General features: G+C 39.5%; 2 protein-coding genes across 2 annotated transcripts; both read left to right on the plus strand.

The window, feature by feature from the left end:
* The first annotated feature begins 2,295 nt into the window (after positions 1 to 2,295).
* LOC111153894 (olfactory receptor 8D4) lies at positions 2,296 to 3,258 on the plus strand. Its single transcript, XM_022513194.1, has one exon. It carries the CDS (start codon positions 2,323 to 2,325, stop codon positions 3,256 to 3,258), a length of 936 nt encoding a protein of 311 aa, XP_022368902.1. The 5' UTR covers positions 2,296 to 2,322.
* Positions 3,259 to 10,666: 7,408 nt separating this feature from the next.
* LOC111153968 (olfactory receptor 6M1-like) lies at positions 10,667 to 11,609 on the plus strand. The gene is given in 2 exon segments (XM_022513325.1): positions 10,667 to 11,581; positions 11,583 to 11,609. Coding segments are annotated over 2 exon segments (942 nt in total).
* Positions 11,610 to 18,403: the final 6,794 nt, after the last annotated feature.

An 18,403-nucleotide genomic window follows, 5' to 3' on the forward strand; every position in this document is an offset into this window, starting at 1 on the left:
CCAGCGTAAAAAGTTTTAACCCCAGAGTCTAGGAACTTACTATTAAGTAGATGATCAGATAAAGCCGATACCTTTTTTTGGGCAATGTTAGCATTGCTAGCTCCCGTTACTAACATTGTTAGCAAGGCTAATATGTAAACACTGGTAACATTGTTCACTCCTAAATGGATTAGGGTATAATTTTATAACATTTCTTCCCTGCAAACACAAAAGCATAATACAATTTATTGTAATAAGCTCTCAGACATGCACCTCTCACTGCTGTGAGGTCTCTGAGTCTACCTATAGGTACTAAAACACTGAAAGGCAAAATACAATTTAATCCTTCATCCAAGAAGCCTATTCTTGAGAAGCTGTTTTCAAACACTTCACATGAGCACATAATGGTTTCTGGCACAGAGAAGAAGCAGAATTTCAGAGGAAGAAACAAGAACAAAGAAAGGGGATTTCAGCTCCAGGAGATAAAAACCGAAAATAGCCCTTCTCACACTATAATGTGTACACAGATCCTGTGGGGATCTTGCCAAAATTTTGGCAATGATTCAACTGGCATGGGTTAGGTTTGAGATGGTGCATAAATTTCCAAATCTTACAAATTTCCAAACAGTGCTGGTGCTGGGTCTGTGGACTGCAAAATGAGTAGCAAGGACCTAAAACACTGAAATGTGTGAAAAGCAGGAAATGTAGGAGAGAGAATCATAACTAACCTCAGCAGAAGGCAGATGGGTTCAGGGCCCTGGATCAGAGCTAGGAACAGGGGCAAGACAGAAGACATTACTTTGATGGAGAGCCCAGCAGGAATTAGGGGAAGTGTGGGAGAATTAGAAACGTGGCCAGACATTCAGGACAGTCTGAAGGTACACATAAGAGGAGATTAAAGGCCAAAACTGAGTATATGTGTCTTCTTGAACATCCTTTGGTATTTCCCTGTATGGTCTCTGTGACTAGACTATACCTGTGTATGCTGATTGGTAAGGGATGAAGGGAAAGGAAGATTCTGGACTATTCCAGCATTAGGCTAAGGGCAATTGGACATTTTCTCTTTTGCACCTGGCTCCCCTATTTCATCCCTCAGGATGGGAGAAGAAGAGCAGATGCAAAAGTCTTGTGTTCTATAGAGCTTGGAAACCTTCTTAGAGAACAGCTGTCCAGTATTATGAAGTCTCTTTGTTGTCAATTGACTTGGGAAATAGGGAGGAGGCGCCGGCATCCTTGAGAACGCAAGTGGCCAGAGGAAATGGGCCTTGTCCTGCTGTGACAGTAACAGATTGAAAGTAGGAGGACATGAACAGCTTCTTGAAGAGCCAGGCAGAAAGGTAGGTCCTGGGCAGCGCAGGTCAAGAAAATACTAAACCAGATGTCCAAGCAAGGGTCTGTATAAACTGTGGGTGAACACGAGTGTGTAGACAGGGCTCAATGACAGCTTTGCCTTCTAGAAGGTTTGCTGTTCTACCATCACTCAGTTTTACTAAAGTGTATGAAGAATCAACTTCCTACCTGGAAATCAGCTTCCGATTAGACTAAAAATAGAATGAACACGCCTATGAAAACATAGTTTCTTCGAAGGTTCTGAGCCACACCATTGCTAAATACATTTTATTAAAAAGGAGAGGGGGGCTCTACCATCAGATAAGTTTGGAAAACATTGTATGTTTTATAGCTCCCTAGGAGATTCTGAAATATCCTTCAGTTCAGAAACATTTTTAACTTTGTGTATGTAACTCTGTGTCTGAAATCGTGAGCTACATATTCCGTGTCACACCTATTAACATCTCCCTAGAATTAATATTCTGCTGAACACCCCCAGAATCCTTGACGTGGAAACCACAGTCGACCTTGACAATGGACATCTTCTCTGTAGGAAATCCTGGAGGCAGTCCAGCCCTTGGCAAATGTGTCATTAACAAAAATATTTCTTTTCTCAGTCCACAGCCCTTTCTTTAAGAACATCTTTGGCTGACTTGCTTTAGAACGCCTCTCCTGTGTCTTTAGTCTTCCCTCTGATTCTAGAGTTAAAGGTTTCATACTTGGCTAAAAGAATCTGAGACACTGGAGAGATTGCTAAAGTTTATTCATAATTCCTAAAACTTATAGTTAAATAGATGTTTACCTCCTCTTGTTATCTGAACGCGGACTTTTGGGATTGGAGGGGGGGCGGCGCTCAAAGCCTCTGTACATCATTGGAGGCATGGGCTTGGTGCCGAGGAGATAAGATAACCTTCATTGTCTGTTTTCATAACTACAGGGAATGGGAGACAAGCTAGAATTCTGCGGGCCTGACTTGGCTCTTTTCTCTCATCTCCACAGATCTCCCAGAAGAGAATGGGCATCAGAAACCATTCCACAGTGACTGAATTTCTTCTTTCCGGACTAACCAACCAACCCGAGCTTCAGGTGCCTCTTTTCTGCCTCTTCCTAGGGATTTATGCAGTCACAGTGGTGGGAAATCTCGGCATGATCTCAATCATTGGCTTGAGTTCTCAACTCCACACCCCTATGTACCATTTCCTCAGTAGTTTGTCTTTTTTAGATGTGTGCTATTCTTCTGTTATTACCCCCAGAATGCTGGCAGACTTTTTAGGCAGCGATAAAGCTATCTCTTATTCTGGATGCATGACTCAGCTATTTTTCTTCTGCATTTTTGTCATTTCCGAGTGCTACGTGTTGGCTGCCATGGCCTATGACCGCTATGTGGCCATCTGCAGCCCCCTGCTCTACCATGTTACCATGTCCCCTCGGGCCTGTTTTCTGTTCGTGGCTGCTGCCTTCTCAGTAGGACTAACCGACACGATGATTCACGGAGGTTGTATACTAAGGCTGACTTTCTGTGGCCCAAACGTCATTAAGCATTATTTCTGTGACATTATCCCACTTATTCAACTCTCTTGTTCAAGCACTTATATTGACGAGCTTTTGATCTTTGTCATTGGTGGGTTTAACATGGTAGCCACCAGCCTGACAATCATCATTTCTTATGGCTTCATCCTCTCCAGAATCCTCCGCATCCACTCTGCCCAGGGCAGGTCCAAAGCCTTCAGCACCTGCAGCTCCCACTTGACCGCCGTTCTCATATTTTATGGGACTCTCATGTTCATGTATCTCAAACCTGCCTCCAGCAGTTCACTCATCCAGGAGAAAGTGTCCTCAGTATTTTACACCACTGTGATTCCCATGTTGAATCCCCTGATATACAGTCTGAGGAACAAGGAAGTGAAAAATGCACTTGTGAAGCTCCTAAAAAAAAAATTATCTTTATAATGAATTTGCTCTTTAGTAAGATGTATTTACATATTTATAATCATAATATGTATGTGTATGTGTTTATACCCTGACTCTTTAAAAGTCATTTGAAGTGAGGTGAAATTCTATACATAATTTTATGAATTAGTGTATATATATATATATATATATATATATATAAATTTAGTATCAGTTAGTAATATTTAAAATATAATTAATATGTTTATTAACATTGGTATTCTCCTGAGAATACCTCTTTATTTCCATCCACGATGTATAAAACAGATACAGGGCGCCTGGGTGGCTCAATCGGTTAAGCATCTACCTTCAGCTCAGGTCATGACCCCAGGGTCCTGGGATCGAGCCCCATGGGGGCTCCTGGCTCAGTGGGGAATCTTCTTCTCCCTCTCTCTCTGCCCCTCCCCCCACTTCTGTGCATGCTTTCTCTATCTCAAATAAATAAATAAAATCTTTTAAAAAATAAAACAGATAGAATTTTATGGAGGAAAAGTCAAATTCAAGCTGCAGACAAGTCTTTAACCACAACACAATAAAACTGAAATTTCAGTTAACATTGTACGGTGACAGATGGTAGCTACACTTGGGGTGAGCATAGCAAAATATATAGATTTTTCGAATCATTATATTGTACACCTAAAACTAATGTAACATTGTGTGTCAACTATACCTCAGTAAAATATTTTGACAGAAAGAAGAAAAGTGAATAATAACTTGGAACCACAATACAATCCAGCAAAGTTGGTTAATGTTCGCCTTATATATCCTTTTTCTACCCTTTAATTTTTTCAGCCATTTCTGCTTCTGATCTAGATGTGTCTCCAGTAACGAGACTACAGTTTGATTTTTTAACCTAATCCAACAATTTCTGGCTTTTAATAGAAATGTTAAAGTTTCAAGGCTTTGATTAGAGGAATCAATAGGTTCCAGAAACTAAGTGATGCTGTAATGTAGAACAAAATGCAATGGAAAAAAGCCACAAAGCGAAGAACACACAGGAAATGACACCATCAGAGGATAATGCCAGTGGACACTTCTCCATTACCTCTCCAGCTGCTTTGGAAGGTCCCTACCCTGTATCTTTTGGAGATTACATTCAGTCAATTCAGAAAATGTCTGCATTCATGGCACTTAACCATCACTCTAACTCACCAACCTAAGGATTTTTAGACTAATATAAGGATTAGGTGTAGATGAATATAAATGAAGAGAAAGTCACCTTTTGTAGGTTCTGGCAAAAATAGGAGAATTTTTCTTCATTTTTAACGGGGGGGGGGGAGTTTATCATTTCAGAGCACTGGAAGGATTATTATTGCCAGCATCCCTGGGAAAGGAAAACGGGCATCATGTTGTCAATTATTGGGGAACATCAAAAGTTTTCTATGTTTTGATTTCCCTAAAGTTCTAAATGAGGCCACCAAGCTTTTATTAACTGAATAAAACAAAAGGCCTGGGATAATCCCCCTGGAGTCCTGAACATGTCTATTTGGCATCTCCAACTAAACTTTGTGGTTGTGATTGTTTTTTTAGGACTAAACTTCCTTGATTACAAAATAGTAATTAACCTCATTTCACCTCATATTCCCAAGAGCTACTATTCTCAATTAAATCCTTGAGAGCAAGCAAGAGCTTCAAGTATTACTGTTTATTCATGGCCTATTTTCATAGAGGAAAGGACACATCCCATCCTAGATACAGAAAAAAGAGGTAGAAAGCCAAAGTTCCATTTATCTTATAAAGGTTTCAGAGTTTTCAGAATAAATACAGAAAACAGGTGGCATTCAGCTTCCAGGTCAATGTAATGGTTGATTTTGAAATAGAGCTGTCCTAAGATACAATGGATTTAGTACGTCTCTCAGGGTAGAGAAATATTTGGGAAGGATATTGACATTTAGACCCTCATGGAACTACATGATCCTAACTATCCCTTCCAATCCTGAGATTTTTCTGAATCTAAAATGTTCTGGTTATTCAATTCCTCAACACAGCAAAACCAGCATTTCCAGACTTGGAACACGAGGTGACGATGCATTTCTGCTCTGGCTCAACTAGAGAGCTGAGTCTTGACTCAGCTTCATGTGTTTTATCACTAACTTAGACCATAACCAGAGATTCTCTGACCTTTTCTCTCCTCTCTGAAAAAGTGGGACTAAGAGTCCATATTTTGCTTATCTCTAAAGAATTCAGTACTCCAATGTGACTCTGCCACACACTAGCTATGGGACTCTAGGTAAGTGATTCAACCTCTATAAATTTCTTTTCTTTTTCTTTTTCTCTTTTTTTTCTTTTCTTTTCTTTTTTTTTTTTGTGGGCAAAATGTAGATCACGACAATACCTATTAGAAGGTCATTGAATCTATACATATGAAAGAGAAGAGCCTTGAAAAAATTAAAACAACTGTCAGGAAAATATGACAACCTCCAAATCAGTCATAGGGATGCTTTAATATTCACCTATCAGAAACAGCTCAAAGCAGAAAGGTTGTGTGGAAACAAAAGCTGCAAATCTAAAATTTAGCCAGAAAATATTACATTTCAGAAATGGATGATACACATTCCTTTCTGATGCCACTTAAATTTTTCAAGTGGTAACAATGCCTGACACAGAATACCAAGAACTCAATGCATGTTAGCTAATATCACACCTATGACTTGAAACCTAAAAGTAGAAATCAAGGCCTTTTGAAGAGATGAGAATAGTGGCTTTGTCTGAACAAGCTTCAGGGCAGTACTGGGACCAACTGGTAGAAGTAACTGGGAAAAAGTATTACCTCAAGTTAATAAAGAATTTTCAAAGGGTCAGAAATCACCAATATGAAAATAGATAATGAATTAGCAGTGAATTTCCCACAGTTGAAAGATTCTAAGTATAGATGGTTTGACTTTTGCAGAGGAAGAAACAGTAAGTTTGTATAATGACCCATGGACAACCAATATTATGAAGTTTTCCAAGAAATCCAAGTGAGAGGGGGCAAAAAAAATTTCATCACTTAACATTTATTTTTTTTAAGATTTTTTATTTATTTATTCGACAGACAGAGATCACAAGTAGGCAGAGAGGCAGGCAGAGAGAGAGGAGGAAGCAGGCTCCTTGCTGAGCAGAGAGCCCAATGCAGGGCTCAATCCCAGGACCCTGGGATCATGACCTGAGTCGAAGGCAGAGACTTTAACCCGCTGAGCCACTCAGGTACCCCATCACTCAACATTTAAAAGAAATCTAACAAATACAATTCTGAAAAATTAAGTTTCCTTTTATGTTTAAATATAAAAAACACATGCTTATGGGATCAGTTTTGAATAATCTGCAAGGTATGAGAATATCTTCCCTTTTATCTCTATGATAGAGGCATAGGCTAAAACATGCATATGAGAAAGCAGTGTGGCTACAAGGTCGAATCCTTTTAGGACCCTCACACAGATTTTATTTATTTATTGTGGACAGAAGTCCAGGTTCCATAGAGATCTCTGTTATCACATCTCCACTGCATATTAATGTTTTTACATTTTTATTACTCACGGAGATGGGGTTGACGATATTTTTTTTCCTTCATGGTTTGTCCATAATAGGTGCCTCCTCACTCCCACCCAAGGCTCCCAGTCCTATTTGTCTTGCTTGGTTTTATTAGCAAAACATTTATTGAACATTTGTGCCAGGTAATGTTACGTTAGTTGTTTGCTGATAAGAACCTGACATCATTCCAATCCTTACTATGAACATAAGCAGAAGATAGTTACAGCATTTCCGTTTACCAGTGAGAAAATTAAAGTCACATGCAGAAATCACAGCTATGGATTTCTTCACACCTACTGGAGCCTTCCCACTGCAAACACACTTACTACTGTACTACATGGCTCAGCTTACACATAAAACTTGGAATGAGAAATTATTTTTTTAAAGACTCATCCACAATTTCAGACATGAAGGGCTTATGAAAGGACTTCAAAGTTATTTGTATTTATATGAGCTAACCAGCGGAAATGAAGGAAAATAAAAACCTTAGTAAGGAGACTGAGACCTGGATTTTGAAAGAGATTGTTAAGGGATAAATTATTTAATTATCTTCAGATTTTACTTAGTAGAAGTTCAGTTACCTGTTTTGTCTATAGTCCAGTCAGCAAGGAACAAGTTTATTTGGCTACAGGGAATACTGACACAATCACAGGATCCTTCGGTAAACTTTGCAAGAGCTATGGCTTAGTAACTAGCAAGAGAAGTCATGTAAAATTGGGTTATTTGTGTGTTTAATGAGTTGTTCATATAAACAGTGACTTGTTGAGCTTGTCACACACATACACACAAATATTTTAAAATTTAAAATATTATAAAATAAATGTATTTACTAAAATCTTCCACTATGATGATATTTTATTCTTACTGTTCTGTGATTTTTTTCTTTATGTGTGTTAAAGCTGTTTATTAGGTATCTACATATTTAGAATCATAATAAGTTCATGATGGATTGAAACTTATAAAATCACAGAGCAGCCCTGTCAATTCCTAATGACCCATTCTGTCTTAGTGTCTATTTTGCCAATTATTAATACAAGTTCCCCCACTATCCAAAAGTATTAACATTTCTATGAAACCTTTTGTAAACCAAGATAGGATCAAGTGAAGAAGGAATTACCATTAATTTATATGGAAATTTGTTGAGCATCCCTAGACACCAAAAAATAACCCCTCTTAGACTTTTTTGATACCTTTAGCATACATCTTGCTAATAGATTCACAAAATAAATCAAGATAAAAAACAGATATTAACAGACGCATCTCAAAGCTGAGTTCAATGCTGAGATGCTGAGTGTAGTTCCCTGGGGAAAAGCTTGGTGGCGCCACTCTCTGCTCTGCTTGGGTGCTGCTCGCTACTATGGCTTGACTCCCTGCAAAACACACACACAAATTCACGGGGTTTCTGGATTCCTTTAAGATAGCAAAAACGAGTACAAAGTATGTTGTCCTTGAATGAAGTGGCAAAACGGGAACTTTCGAAAAGTGGAGGATACTTGCATAGCCACATTAACTTACTTTGTGATTAGCATATGTTTGACAATTTTTTTAAAGATTTATTTATTTATTTGAGAGAGAGAGAGAGCAGAGGAAGCAGCCGAGGGAAAGAGTCTCAAGCAGACTCCCGGCTGAGCACGAAGCTGACCTGGGGCTCGATTTCAGGACCCTGAAATCATGACCTGAGCCAAAACCAAGAGGCAGACAGATGCTCAACTGATTGAGCCACCCAGGTACCCTTGAAAAATCTTTTTTAAAAATCCTTCTATTTTCTGTTTTTCCATGTTCTTACCTTTTATGTATGTCTTATAAACAGAATAGAGCAGGAATTGTTTTTTTAATATAATATTACATCTGTCTTTATTTAGTTTTGTTCTTTATTTTAATAGTTAATAAATTAGAAATGGTCTCTACAGCTTACTTTTTATTTTTTATTTTCCCTAATTTTCTGTTTCTTTTTCCATAATTTTTCTTTTTTTTTTTTAATTAATGGATTACTTTGACTTGGTATTTATTTGTATCATTGTTATAGTTGAATTTTTGTCTTCCCTGTTTCCCTTTGTCCTTTCTACAAATTTGGAAATTATCTATTCTGTTTCTATTCTTTCCCTGAACACCCTAGAAAAATTACTGGGCTTATTTAACTTAAAACCTAAAAGAAAACAATGTTTCATCCCCTCTCAAATGATACATGAGGGCTTTAGCTCCAATTTCCCTCTCCACACTTTTATCTTATCATCACCCATATACCAATTCTAGCTTAACTCCACAAATTCAACACTGCTATTACTTTTTACAAAGAATTTCTATTTAGATCTATGTGCACGTTTACCATTTTATTATTCCTCTTAATACCTTAAAGTATCTCCATTATTTTATGCTTGAATTATATTTAGAAATTACTTTATAATTTGTCCCTTGGTAATAAATTCCTGAAGTTTTTATCTGAAATATGTTTATTTTACAATGGGAGATACTTTTACTGGATATCTCATTGTGAGTTGGCAGGTACTTTCTTGCCACGCTTTAAAGATGTTATTTAACTAATTTTTGGCTTTCACTGCTGCTGTGTTGGAGCCAATAGTCATTCTGCTTTCCCATGTAAGTGATCTGCCTTTTCTTGCAGTTTTTCATTGCCTCCCTTTGGTGCTCTGCTTCTCTGTAAATACTATCCATCTTCACTGTCTGTATTCTCTCCTGCAGGATACCACACTACACATGTAAATATTCCCATTCCCTGATTTTGTTTTGGTTGTTTTAACAAAATTCCATTCCTTTGAACACTAATATTTTGCAAGTTTATCTCTCTTTGTTTCATTAAAGAGAAATTCTTTTTACATATCTTCCTATTTACTAATCTGGTTTTTTTGTTTGTTTGTTTTCAGAGTGGATGAGATGACCTAATAAGAGGGGGTTTTGGGGGGTGCCTGGGTGGCTCAGTCATTAAGCTTCTGCCTTCAGCTTGGGTCATGATCTGGGGTCCTGGGATCAAGCCCCACATGGGGCTCCCTGCTCAGCAGGGAGTCTGTTTCTCCCTCTCCCACTCCCCCTGCTTGTGTTCCCTCTCTCGCTGTGTCTCTCTCTGTCAAAAAAAGAAATAAAATCTTTGGAAAAAAAAGAGAGAGAGAGAGAGAGAGGTGCCTGGGTGGCTCAGTGGGTTAAAGCCTCTGCCTTCGGCTCAGGTCATGATCCCAGGGTCCTGGGATCGAGCCCCGCATCGGGCTCTCTGCTCAGCAGGAGGCCTGCTTCTTCCTCTCTCTCTCTGCCTGCCTCTCTGCCTACTTGTGACCTCTGTCTGTCAAATAAATAAATAAAATCTTTAAAAGAGAAAAAAAGAAAATGGATCCAGACACCTCCCCTTACTTTTGATGCAACCAGCAATGTCTCAGAAAGTGTGTCCTATCCAATTCTTGTTGCTGCTTAAGAGAATCCTTCAGATCATCATATGCTGGTCAGCCTCCATACAGGAAGGATAATAGAATTTTTGTCTGATGACTTCTTTTTCCTCAATGAAGTCTGATATGAAGTTCTCAGCTAAGATATCCATAGTATTAAATTGTAACATGTTCAAAATGTCTTGAGTGAATTTCAGTGAATGATACATATCAGTTAGCTTGAATGGATTTAGATGGAAGGAAGGAAGTAAAGAAAAGAAATATATGCATGTAATAGGAATTGAAAAGTTAAAGTTTAAAGAGACCACAGAAAGGTTTTTTTCCCAACTCATCAACTATGAGGATGGGAACAGAGGCCAAGCAAAGGAATTTGATTTACCAGAAGCCAAATAACACAGCCAGAGAGAGGACCAGGACCCCGGCTCTTGAATGTTCTCTCTAGCAAAATTTGGAAGAGATCTTAAACTCTTCTGTATTTCTTCATTTGTTTCTTTACCCCTCCAGTAGAAATGGCTCTGAGAAACCAGAGTTCCTTGACTGAATTCACGCTGGTCTCCTTTCCTGTCATCCAAGAACTTCAAATCTTGCTGTTAGTCATTCTCTTGCTGGTTTATATGCTCACCATAACAGGAAACATTGTCATCATTTCCTTAGTATGGACTGATAATCGTCTCCAAACACCAATGTATTTCTTCCTTAGTAATTTGTCATTTTTGGACATTTTGTTCATGACTACTATTACCCCCAAGCTGCTAACTTGTCTCTTAGAAGAGAAAAAAATCATATCTTTTGCTGGCTGCATCACTCAAATTTATTTCTACTTCTTTCTGGGGACAGTGGAGTTTATTCTGCTGGTGGTGATGTCCTCTGACCGCTATGTGGCCATCTGTAACCCCCTGCGCTATACCATCATCATGAACAGCAGGGTCTGCCTCTGGCTGGTTCTGGGCTGCTGGTTAGGGGCCTTCCTCTCAGTACTGTGCCCAGATATTGTGGTGTCCAGATTGCCATACTGCACTGAGGAAATTGGTCATTTCTTCTGTGACATTGCCCCTCTGCTACAGGTGGCCTGCATAGACACTCATTTCATTGAGATGATAAACTTTCTCTTATCCTCCCTTGTCCTTCTGACCTCCCTGGTACTCACTATTGTGTCCTACACCTACATCATCTCTACCATCCTGCGCATCCCCTCAGCCCAAGGCCGTCAGAAGGCCTTATCCACCTGTGCTTCCCACATCACATCCATTGCCTATGGGAGCAACGTCTTCATGTACATGAGGCCCAGCCAGAGCCACTCGCTGGAGTTTGACAAAGTGACAGCCGTCCTTACCACAGTGGTGACCCCTCTTCTGAACCCTTTCATTTACAGCTTGAGGAATGAAAAGGTAAAGGAGATCTTGAGAGAGTCAATTAGCAGGATAAGTTCTGCCACATTCCAAGGGAACATGACTCTAACCCATTTCAGGGCATCTAAGCTATGCTTTCTTCATATGGCATCTCGTGCTGTATGAAGAGTGACACCAAAGTGGACTGAACTCTTAGCATCTGTTGGCAGGATAAATTAGCATCAAACACATCATCAATAGTGAAGCATGCAAAATCAGAAGAAAAAAAAAGAATTCTATGTCCACTCAGTCCTTAAAATATTTTGCGTATCATAACATGGGATCATGGAAGCACTCCAGACCTTGAGTCATAAGAGCTAATGTTTAGTATTTGTTGAGGTACTGATTTCAGTGGACTTAGATTAGTTATATGACTTCTCTAAGCCTCCTGCTGCCCAACTGTAAAATGATGGCAGGAATTGGCATGTAGATATAATTGAGTACAACCAATATTTGGGTTTTTTGTTGTTGTTGTTTTTGAGATTTTTATTTATTTATTTTGAGAGAGAGAGAGACAGAGTGAGAGAGAGCATGAGAGGGGAGGTCAGAGGGAGAAGCAGACTCCCCATGGAGCTGGGAGCCTGATGTGGGACTCAATCCCAGGACTCTGGGACCACAACCCGAGCCAAAGGCAGTCGCCCAACCAACTGAGTCACCCAGGCACCCCAACCAATATTTGTTTATGAGTTTTGTGCCAGAGGCCTACGAGGGCAGCAGTTATGGGAACACTTGTAACCCAGCCAGCATGCAAAAGGAATGGCCCCATAGAGACTTACAGATAGATCTGTCATTATAACACTTTGTATCCAGTAGAGTCTTAGTTTGATTATATGTTCCCCAAATCTTACTTTGATTTTGATTTTTTCCTTTGGAACTGCCCACTTTTTAAATTGTATTATCTTTGCTCACAGGTTGAGACCCAACACCCAAAGAAATCTGTTTGAATTCATTTATCAATCTAATTTACCCAGATGCTCTCACTTACTAGATTTTCTCATACAATTTTGTGATAGTTGAAAATATTGTTATGGGATTTAAGATGACAGAGTAAAAAGGAGACCCTATATTTGCCTTCTCCCTTGAACACAGCTAGATAAATATCAAATCATTCCGAATCCCCCAAGAAATTGACCTGAGGACTGGAAGAACAAACTATACAACTAGAGGGAGAGAAGAGGCCACATCGTGGAAGGTAGAAGCAGATATGTACTTTGAGGGGTAAAAGAATTTCTAGTGATGCATAGGGGAGAGAGTCCTGATCATGGAGAGAGAAGTGAGAGACAGAGAGACACAGAGTCTTGCAGGAAGTGTTGCAGAAGAAACACTTTCCCAGAGGCATTGACTAGGAAAACAAGAGGGGCTACTTATCATGAGTTTTTACAAACAGTGGAGCTCAAAGTCTGAAGTTTTAGAAGTCCTGCCATGGCCAGTGTGGAGCCTGGCAGGTATAGCTGTGCTCCAATGGAGAAGGAGGACAGAGGCCCAGGAGTGGACTGCATGCTCCCAGGATCCCCTTGGCCCACTAGAGAGATGGTTCCCCTTCTTGAAGTCCATCTGGGAGAGGTGGCACTCCTTCTCAGGGACAAGAGCCAGTGGGTGCCATTGAGCTGCCCCATTTGTTAGCACAGGAGCAGAGACACCAGTTGAGGGCAGCTAACCTGGATGCTGATTCTTGGTTTTTTTTTTTTTTTTCCCTGCTGCATTTCCCTCTAAACTCCAAGTTTCTGCACGTTGGTGCAACTGACCTTCTAGGACAAATCTGCATCGGACCCAGCGTGGTAAGACCCACCCCTAGAGGAGCAGCATGGATCCATGCCATGGCAGATCCCTAAAATTTGGAGTTTTGAAACTCATGCCAGCTGAGTTTCAAAATATAGGTGCACTGAGCTGCCAGGTGGGCAGATGGCCAGAACACAGACAGGGTGAAGGCAACAATCTGCAGGACACGAGAGGGCAAATTGTTCGCTCCTCTGTGAGGGCTTCCTGGACAGCATGGGCGCAAACACCCTTCTCTGGGGACAAGAGAGTGGGTTGGCACCATTTTTCTCCCTCCACCCATCAGTGTGGACTATCTTCAGTGAGGAGCACAGTGGAGACCTGAACCACATATGCCAAGCCCCTCCTCCTTACACAATGCGGGTGCTTCTGTATGAGGGCAAATGTCCCACACACACACACACACATACCGAGCCTACTGACCATACACTGGCTGCAGACCTTCAGCTCTAGTGAAAATAGTATCAGGCCTCTTTCAACAAGCAGACCAGAGCTTACCTAGTTACAACTCACCACACTCTGGACAATGTCTGAACACTCCCCACTGCAGGCAAAGAGAAACTCTGCACAGCTGACCTGAGGGAAAGAGCAGCCAAAATGCAGCCACAGAGTACACACAACATACCTCAGAGACACTTCCTGAAGGACCAGGCTCTGGACAGGATAGGACCCCTTCTTAAAGCCATTACTCTCAGCAGCAACAAACGTAACAGGCAGAAGAAAAAGATAGAGACCTGGACAAAATTCCAAGATGAAGAAATTCATCCCAAAAGAAAGAAAAAGAAAAGGTCATGGCCAGGGGTCTCATTGAATAAGATGTAAGTAATATGCCTGATCCCAGAATTGAAAACAACAATCATGACGATATCAGCTGTGCTTAGGAAAAGCATAGAAGACACCAGAGAGTCTCTTACTGCAGAGATATAAGACCTAAAAACTAGTCAGACCAAAATAAAAAAAAAAATGCTATAACTGAGTTGCAAAACTGACAGAATATAATGACCACAAGCATGGAAGAAGTAGAAAAATGGGTTAATTAGATGAAGATAAAATTTTGGAAAATAACAAAGCTGAAAAAAGAGGGAAAGAAAAATATTGGATCACAAACATAGACTTAGGGAATTCAGTGACTCCATAAAGCATTATAACATTCATATCATAGGAGTCCCAGAATAAGAAGAGAGGGAAAAATAGGCAGAAGTTTGCTTTTAGGAAATTACAGATGAATATTTCCCTAATCTGGAGAAGGAAACAGACATCCAAATCCAGGAGGCACAGAGAACTCCCATCAAAATCAAAACTGGCCAACAGCAAGAAAGACGGTTTGTGGTAAAATTAGCAAAATACAGAGATAAGGGGGGAAAAGGCCTGAAACCAACAAGAGAAAGGAAGTACTTACAAGGAAAGACAAAGTAGGGGGCAGCAGACCTAGCCACGGAAACTTGGCAGGTCAGAAGTGACTGGCGTGATATACTCAAAGTGCTGAGTGGGAAAAATATGTAGCCAAGAATCTTTTATCCAGCCAGGCTACCGTTCAGAATAGAAGGAGAGATAGAGTTTCCCAGACAAACAAAAACTAAAGGAGTTTGTGACCACTAAACCAGCCCTGCAAGAAATATTACAAGAAACTCTTTGAGTGGGAAAGAAAGACCAAAAGCAACAGAGACTAGAAAGAACAGAGAAAATCTCCAGAAACAATTACTTTATGGGTATAATACAATGATACTAAATTCATATTAAAAATCACTTTGAATGTAAATGGACTAAATGCTCCAAATGAAAGACATAGGCTATCAGAATGGATTAAAAAAAAAAAAAAAAAAGACCCATCTATATACTGCCTACAAGAGACTCATTTTAGACCTAAAGACACCTGGAGGCTGAAAGTGAGGGGATGCAGAACCATCTATCACTCTCGTGGATGGCAAAAGAAAACCAGAGTAACCATACTTATATCAGACAAACTAGATTTTAAACCAAAGACTGCACCAAGAAGTGGGGAGGGCACTATATCATAATTAAAGGGTTCATCCATCAAGAAGATCTAACAATTGTAAATATTTTTGCCCCCAATTTTGGAACATCCAAATATATAAAACAATTAATAACAAACATAAAGAACTCACTGGGGCACCTCGGTGGCTTGGTGGGTTAAGCCTCTGCCTTCGGCTCAGGTCATGATCTCAGGGTCCTGAGATCGAGCCCCACATCAGGCTGTCTGCTCAACAGGGAGCCTGCTTCCCCCACCCCTCTGCCTCCCTCTCTGCTTACTTGAGATCTTTCTCTCTCTCTCTCTCTCTCTCTGTCAAATAAATAAATAAATAAATCTTTAAGAGAAAAAAACGGAACTCACTGATAATAATATAATCATAGCAGAGGACTTTAACACCCCACTTACATCAATGGACTGATCATCTAAGCAGAAAATCAACAAGGAAACAATAGCTTTGAATGACACACTAGACCAGATGGACTTAACAGATACATGCAGAACATTTGTCCTAAAGTAGCAAACTACACATTCTTTTCAAGAATACATGGGACATTCACAGAATAGATCACATACTGGGTCACGAACCAGGCCTCAACAAGTACAACAAGACTGAGATCATACAATGTTTATTTTCTAACCACAACACTATGAAACTTGAAGTTAACGACAAGAAAAAATTTGGAAAGATCACAAAAACATTCAGGTTAAAAAACTATCTACCAAAAAATGACTGGGTCAATGAGGCAATTAAAGAAGAAATTAAAAAAAAAAAAAAACATGGAAGCAAGTGAGAACGAAAACAGGACAATCCAAAACCTTTGGGATACAGCAAAAATGATCATAAGAGAGAAGTATATAGCAGTACAGGCTATATCAAGAAGCAAGAAAAATCTCAAATCCTCGACCTAATCTTACACCTAAAAGAGCTAGAAAAGGAACAGCAAATAAAGCCTAAAGTCATTGGAAGGGAAATAATAAAGATTAGAGCAGAAACAAATGATATAGAAACAAACAAAAAAAAAAATAGTAGAATAGATTAATGAAACCAGGAGCTTGTTCTTTGAAAGGATTAATGAAAGCAGAAAAACCTCTTGCCAGACTTATCAAAAAGAAAAGAGAAAGGACCCAAATGAGTAAAATCATGAATAAGAGAGGAGAGATTACAACCAACACCACAGAAATACAATTACAAGAGATTGTTATGAAAAATTATATGCCAACAAATGGCAATCTGGAAAAAATAGATAAATTCCTAGAAACATATAAAATACAAAAACTGAAACAGGAAGAAATAGAAAATTTGAACAGACTGATAATCAGCAAAGAAATTGAACCAGTAATCAAAAATCTCCCAATAAACAAAAGCCCAGGGCAAAATGGCTGCCCAGGGGAACTCTACCAAACGCTTAAAGAAGAGTTCATACCTATTCTCAAACTGTTCCAAAACATAGAAATGGAAGGAAAACTTCCAAACTCATTCTACCAAACCAGCATTACTTTGACTCCAAAACAAAGACCCCACCAAAAAGGAGAATTATAGACCAGTGTTCCTGACAAACATGGATGCAAAATTTCTCAACAGGATACTAACAAACTGAATCCAATAGTAAATTTTAAAAATGTACTTCACCACCATCAAGTGGGATTTACTCCTGGCCTGCAGGAGTGGTTCAGTATTCACAAATCAATCAGTATGACACTCCATGTTAATAAAAGAAAGGATAAAAAACACATGAATCTCCTAAGAGATGCAGAAAAAGTATTTGACAAAGTATAGCATCCATTCTTGATTAAAAAAACCCTCAACAAAGTAGGGATAGAGGGAACATACCTCAACATCAGAAAGACCATATATGAAAGACCCACAGCTAACATCGTCCTCAAAGGGGAAAAACTGAGAGCTTTTCCTCTGTGGTCAGGAACAAGACAGGGATGTCCACTCTCACCATTGTTATTTAACATAGTACTGGCAGTCCTAACCTCAACAATCAGACAACAAAAAGAATAAAAGGCATTCAAATAGGGAAAGAAGAAGTCAAACTTCTGCTATTTGCAGATAACATGATACTCTATGTATAAAACCCAAAGGACTCCAACCAAAAAATTGATAGAACTGGTACACAAGTTCAATAAAGTTGCAGGATACAAAATCAATGTACAGAAATCTGTTGAATGCCTAAAATTAAGAACACAGGAAACAGCAGGTGTTGGCGAGGATGCAGAGAATGTTACATGTTGGTGGGAATGCAAGCTGGTGCAGCCACTCTGGAAAACAGTAAGGAGGTTCCTCAAAAAATTAAAAATAGAGCTACCCTGAGACCCACCAATTGCACTACTGGGTATTTACCCAAAGGATACAAAAATACAGAAGCGAAGGGACACCTGCACCCCAGTAGCTCCTCACAATAGCCAAAATATGGAAAGAGCCCAGATGCCCATCAACAGATGAATGGATAAAGAAGATGTGGTATATATATACAATGGAATACGATGCCGCCATCAAAAGAAATGAAATCTTGCCATTTGCGATGACATGGATGGAACTAGAGGGTATTGGGCTTAGTGAAATAAGTCAATCAGATAAAGGCAACTATCATATGATCTCCCTGTTATAAGCAAGTCGAGAAGCAGCATGGGGGCTTTGGGGCATAGGAAAAGAATAAATGAAACAAGATGGGATTGGGAGCGAGAAAAACCATAAGAGACTTAATCTCACAAAACAAACTGAGGGTTGCTGGTGGGGAAGGGGGTCGGGAGAAGGTGGTGGGGTTATGGACACTGGGGAGAATATGTGCCATGGTGAGTGCTGTGAAGTGTGTAAACCTGGCGATTCACAGACCTGTATCCCTGGGGCTAATAATACATTATATGTTTATAAAAAAATTTAAAAATTTTAAAGAAAAGATGTGGTATATATATACAATAGAATATTATTCAGCCATAAAAAAAGAATGAACTCTTGCCATTTGCAAAGACATGGATGGAGCCAGTGTATTGTGCTAAGGGAAATAAGTCAGAGAAAGATAAATGCCACATGATTTCACTCACATGTGGAACTTAAGAAACAAAACAGATGGACATAGGGGAAA

Source organism: Enhydra lutris, unplaced genomic scaffold, assembly GCF_002288905.1.
Source record: "Enhydra lutris kenyoni isolate GAN:26980312 unplaced genomic scaffold, ASM228890v2 scaffoldscaffold34, whole genome shotgun sequence".
Classification (NCBI taxonomy): domain Eukaryota; kingdom Metazoa; phylum Chordata; class Mammalia; order Carnivora; family Mustelidae; genus Enhydra; species Enhydra lutris.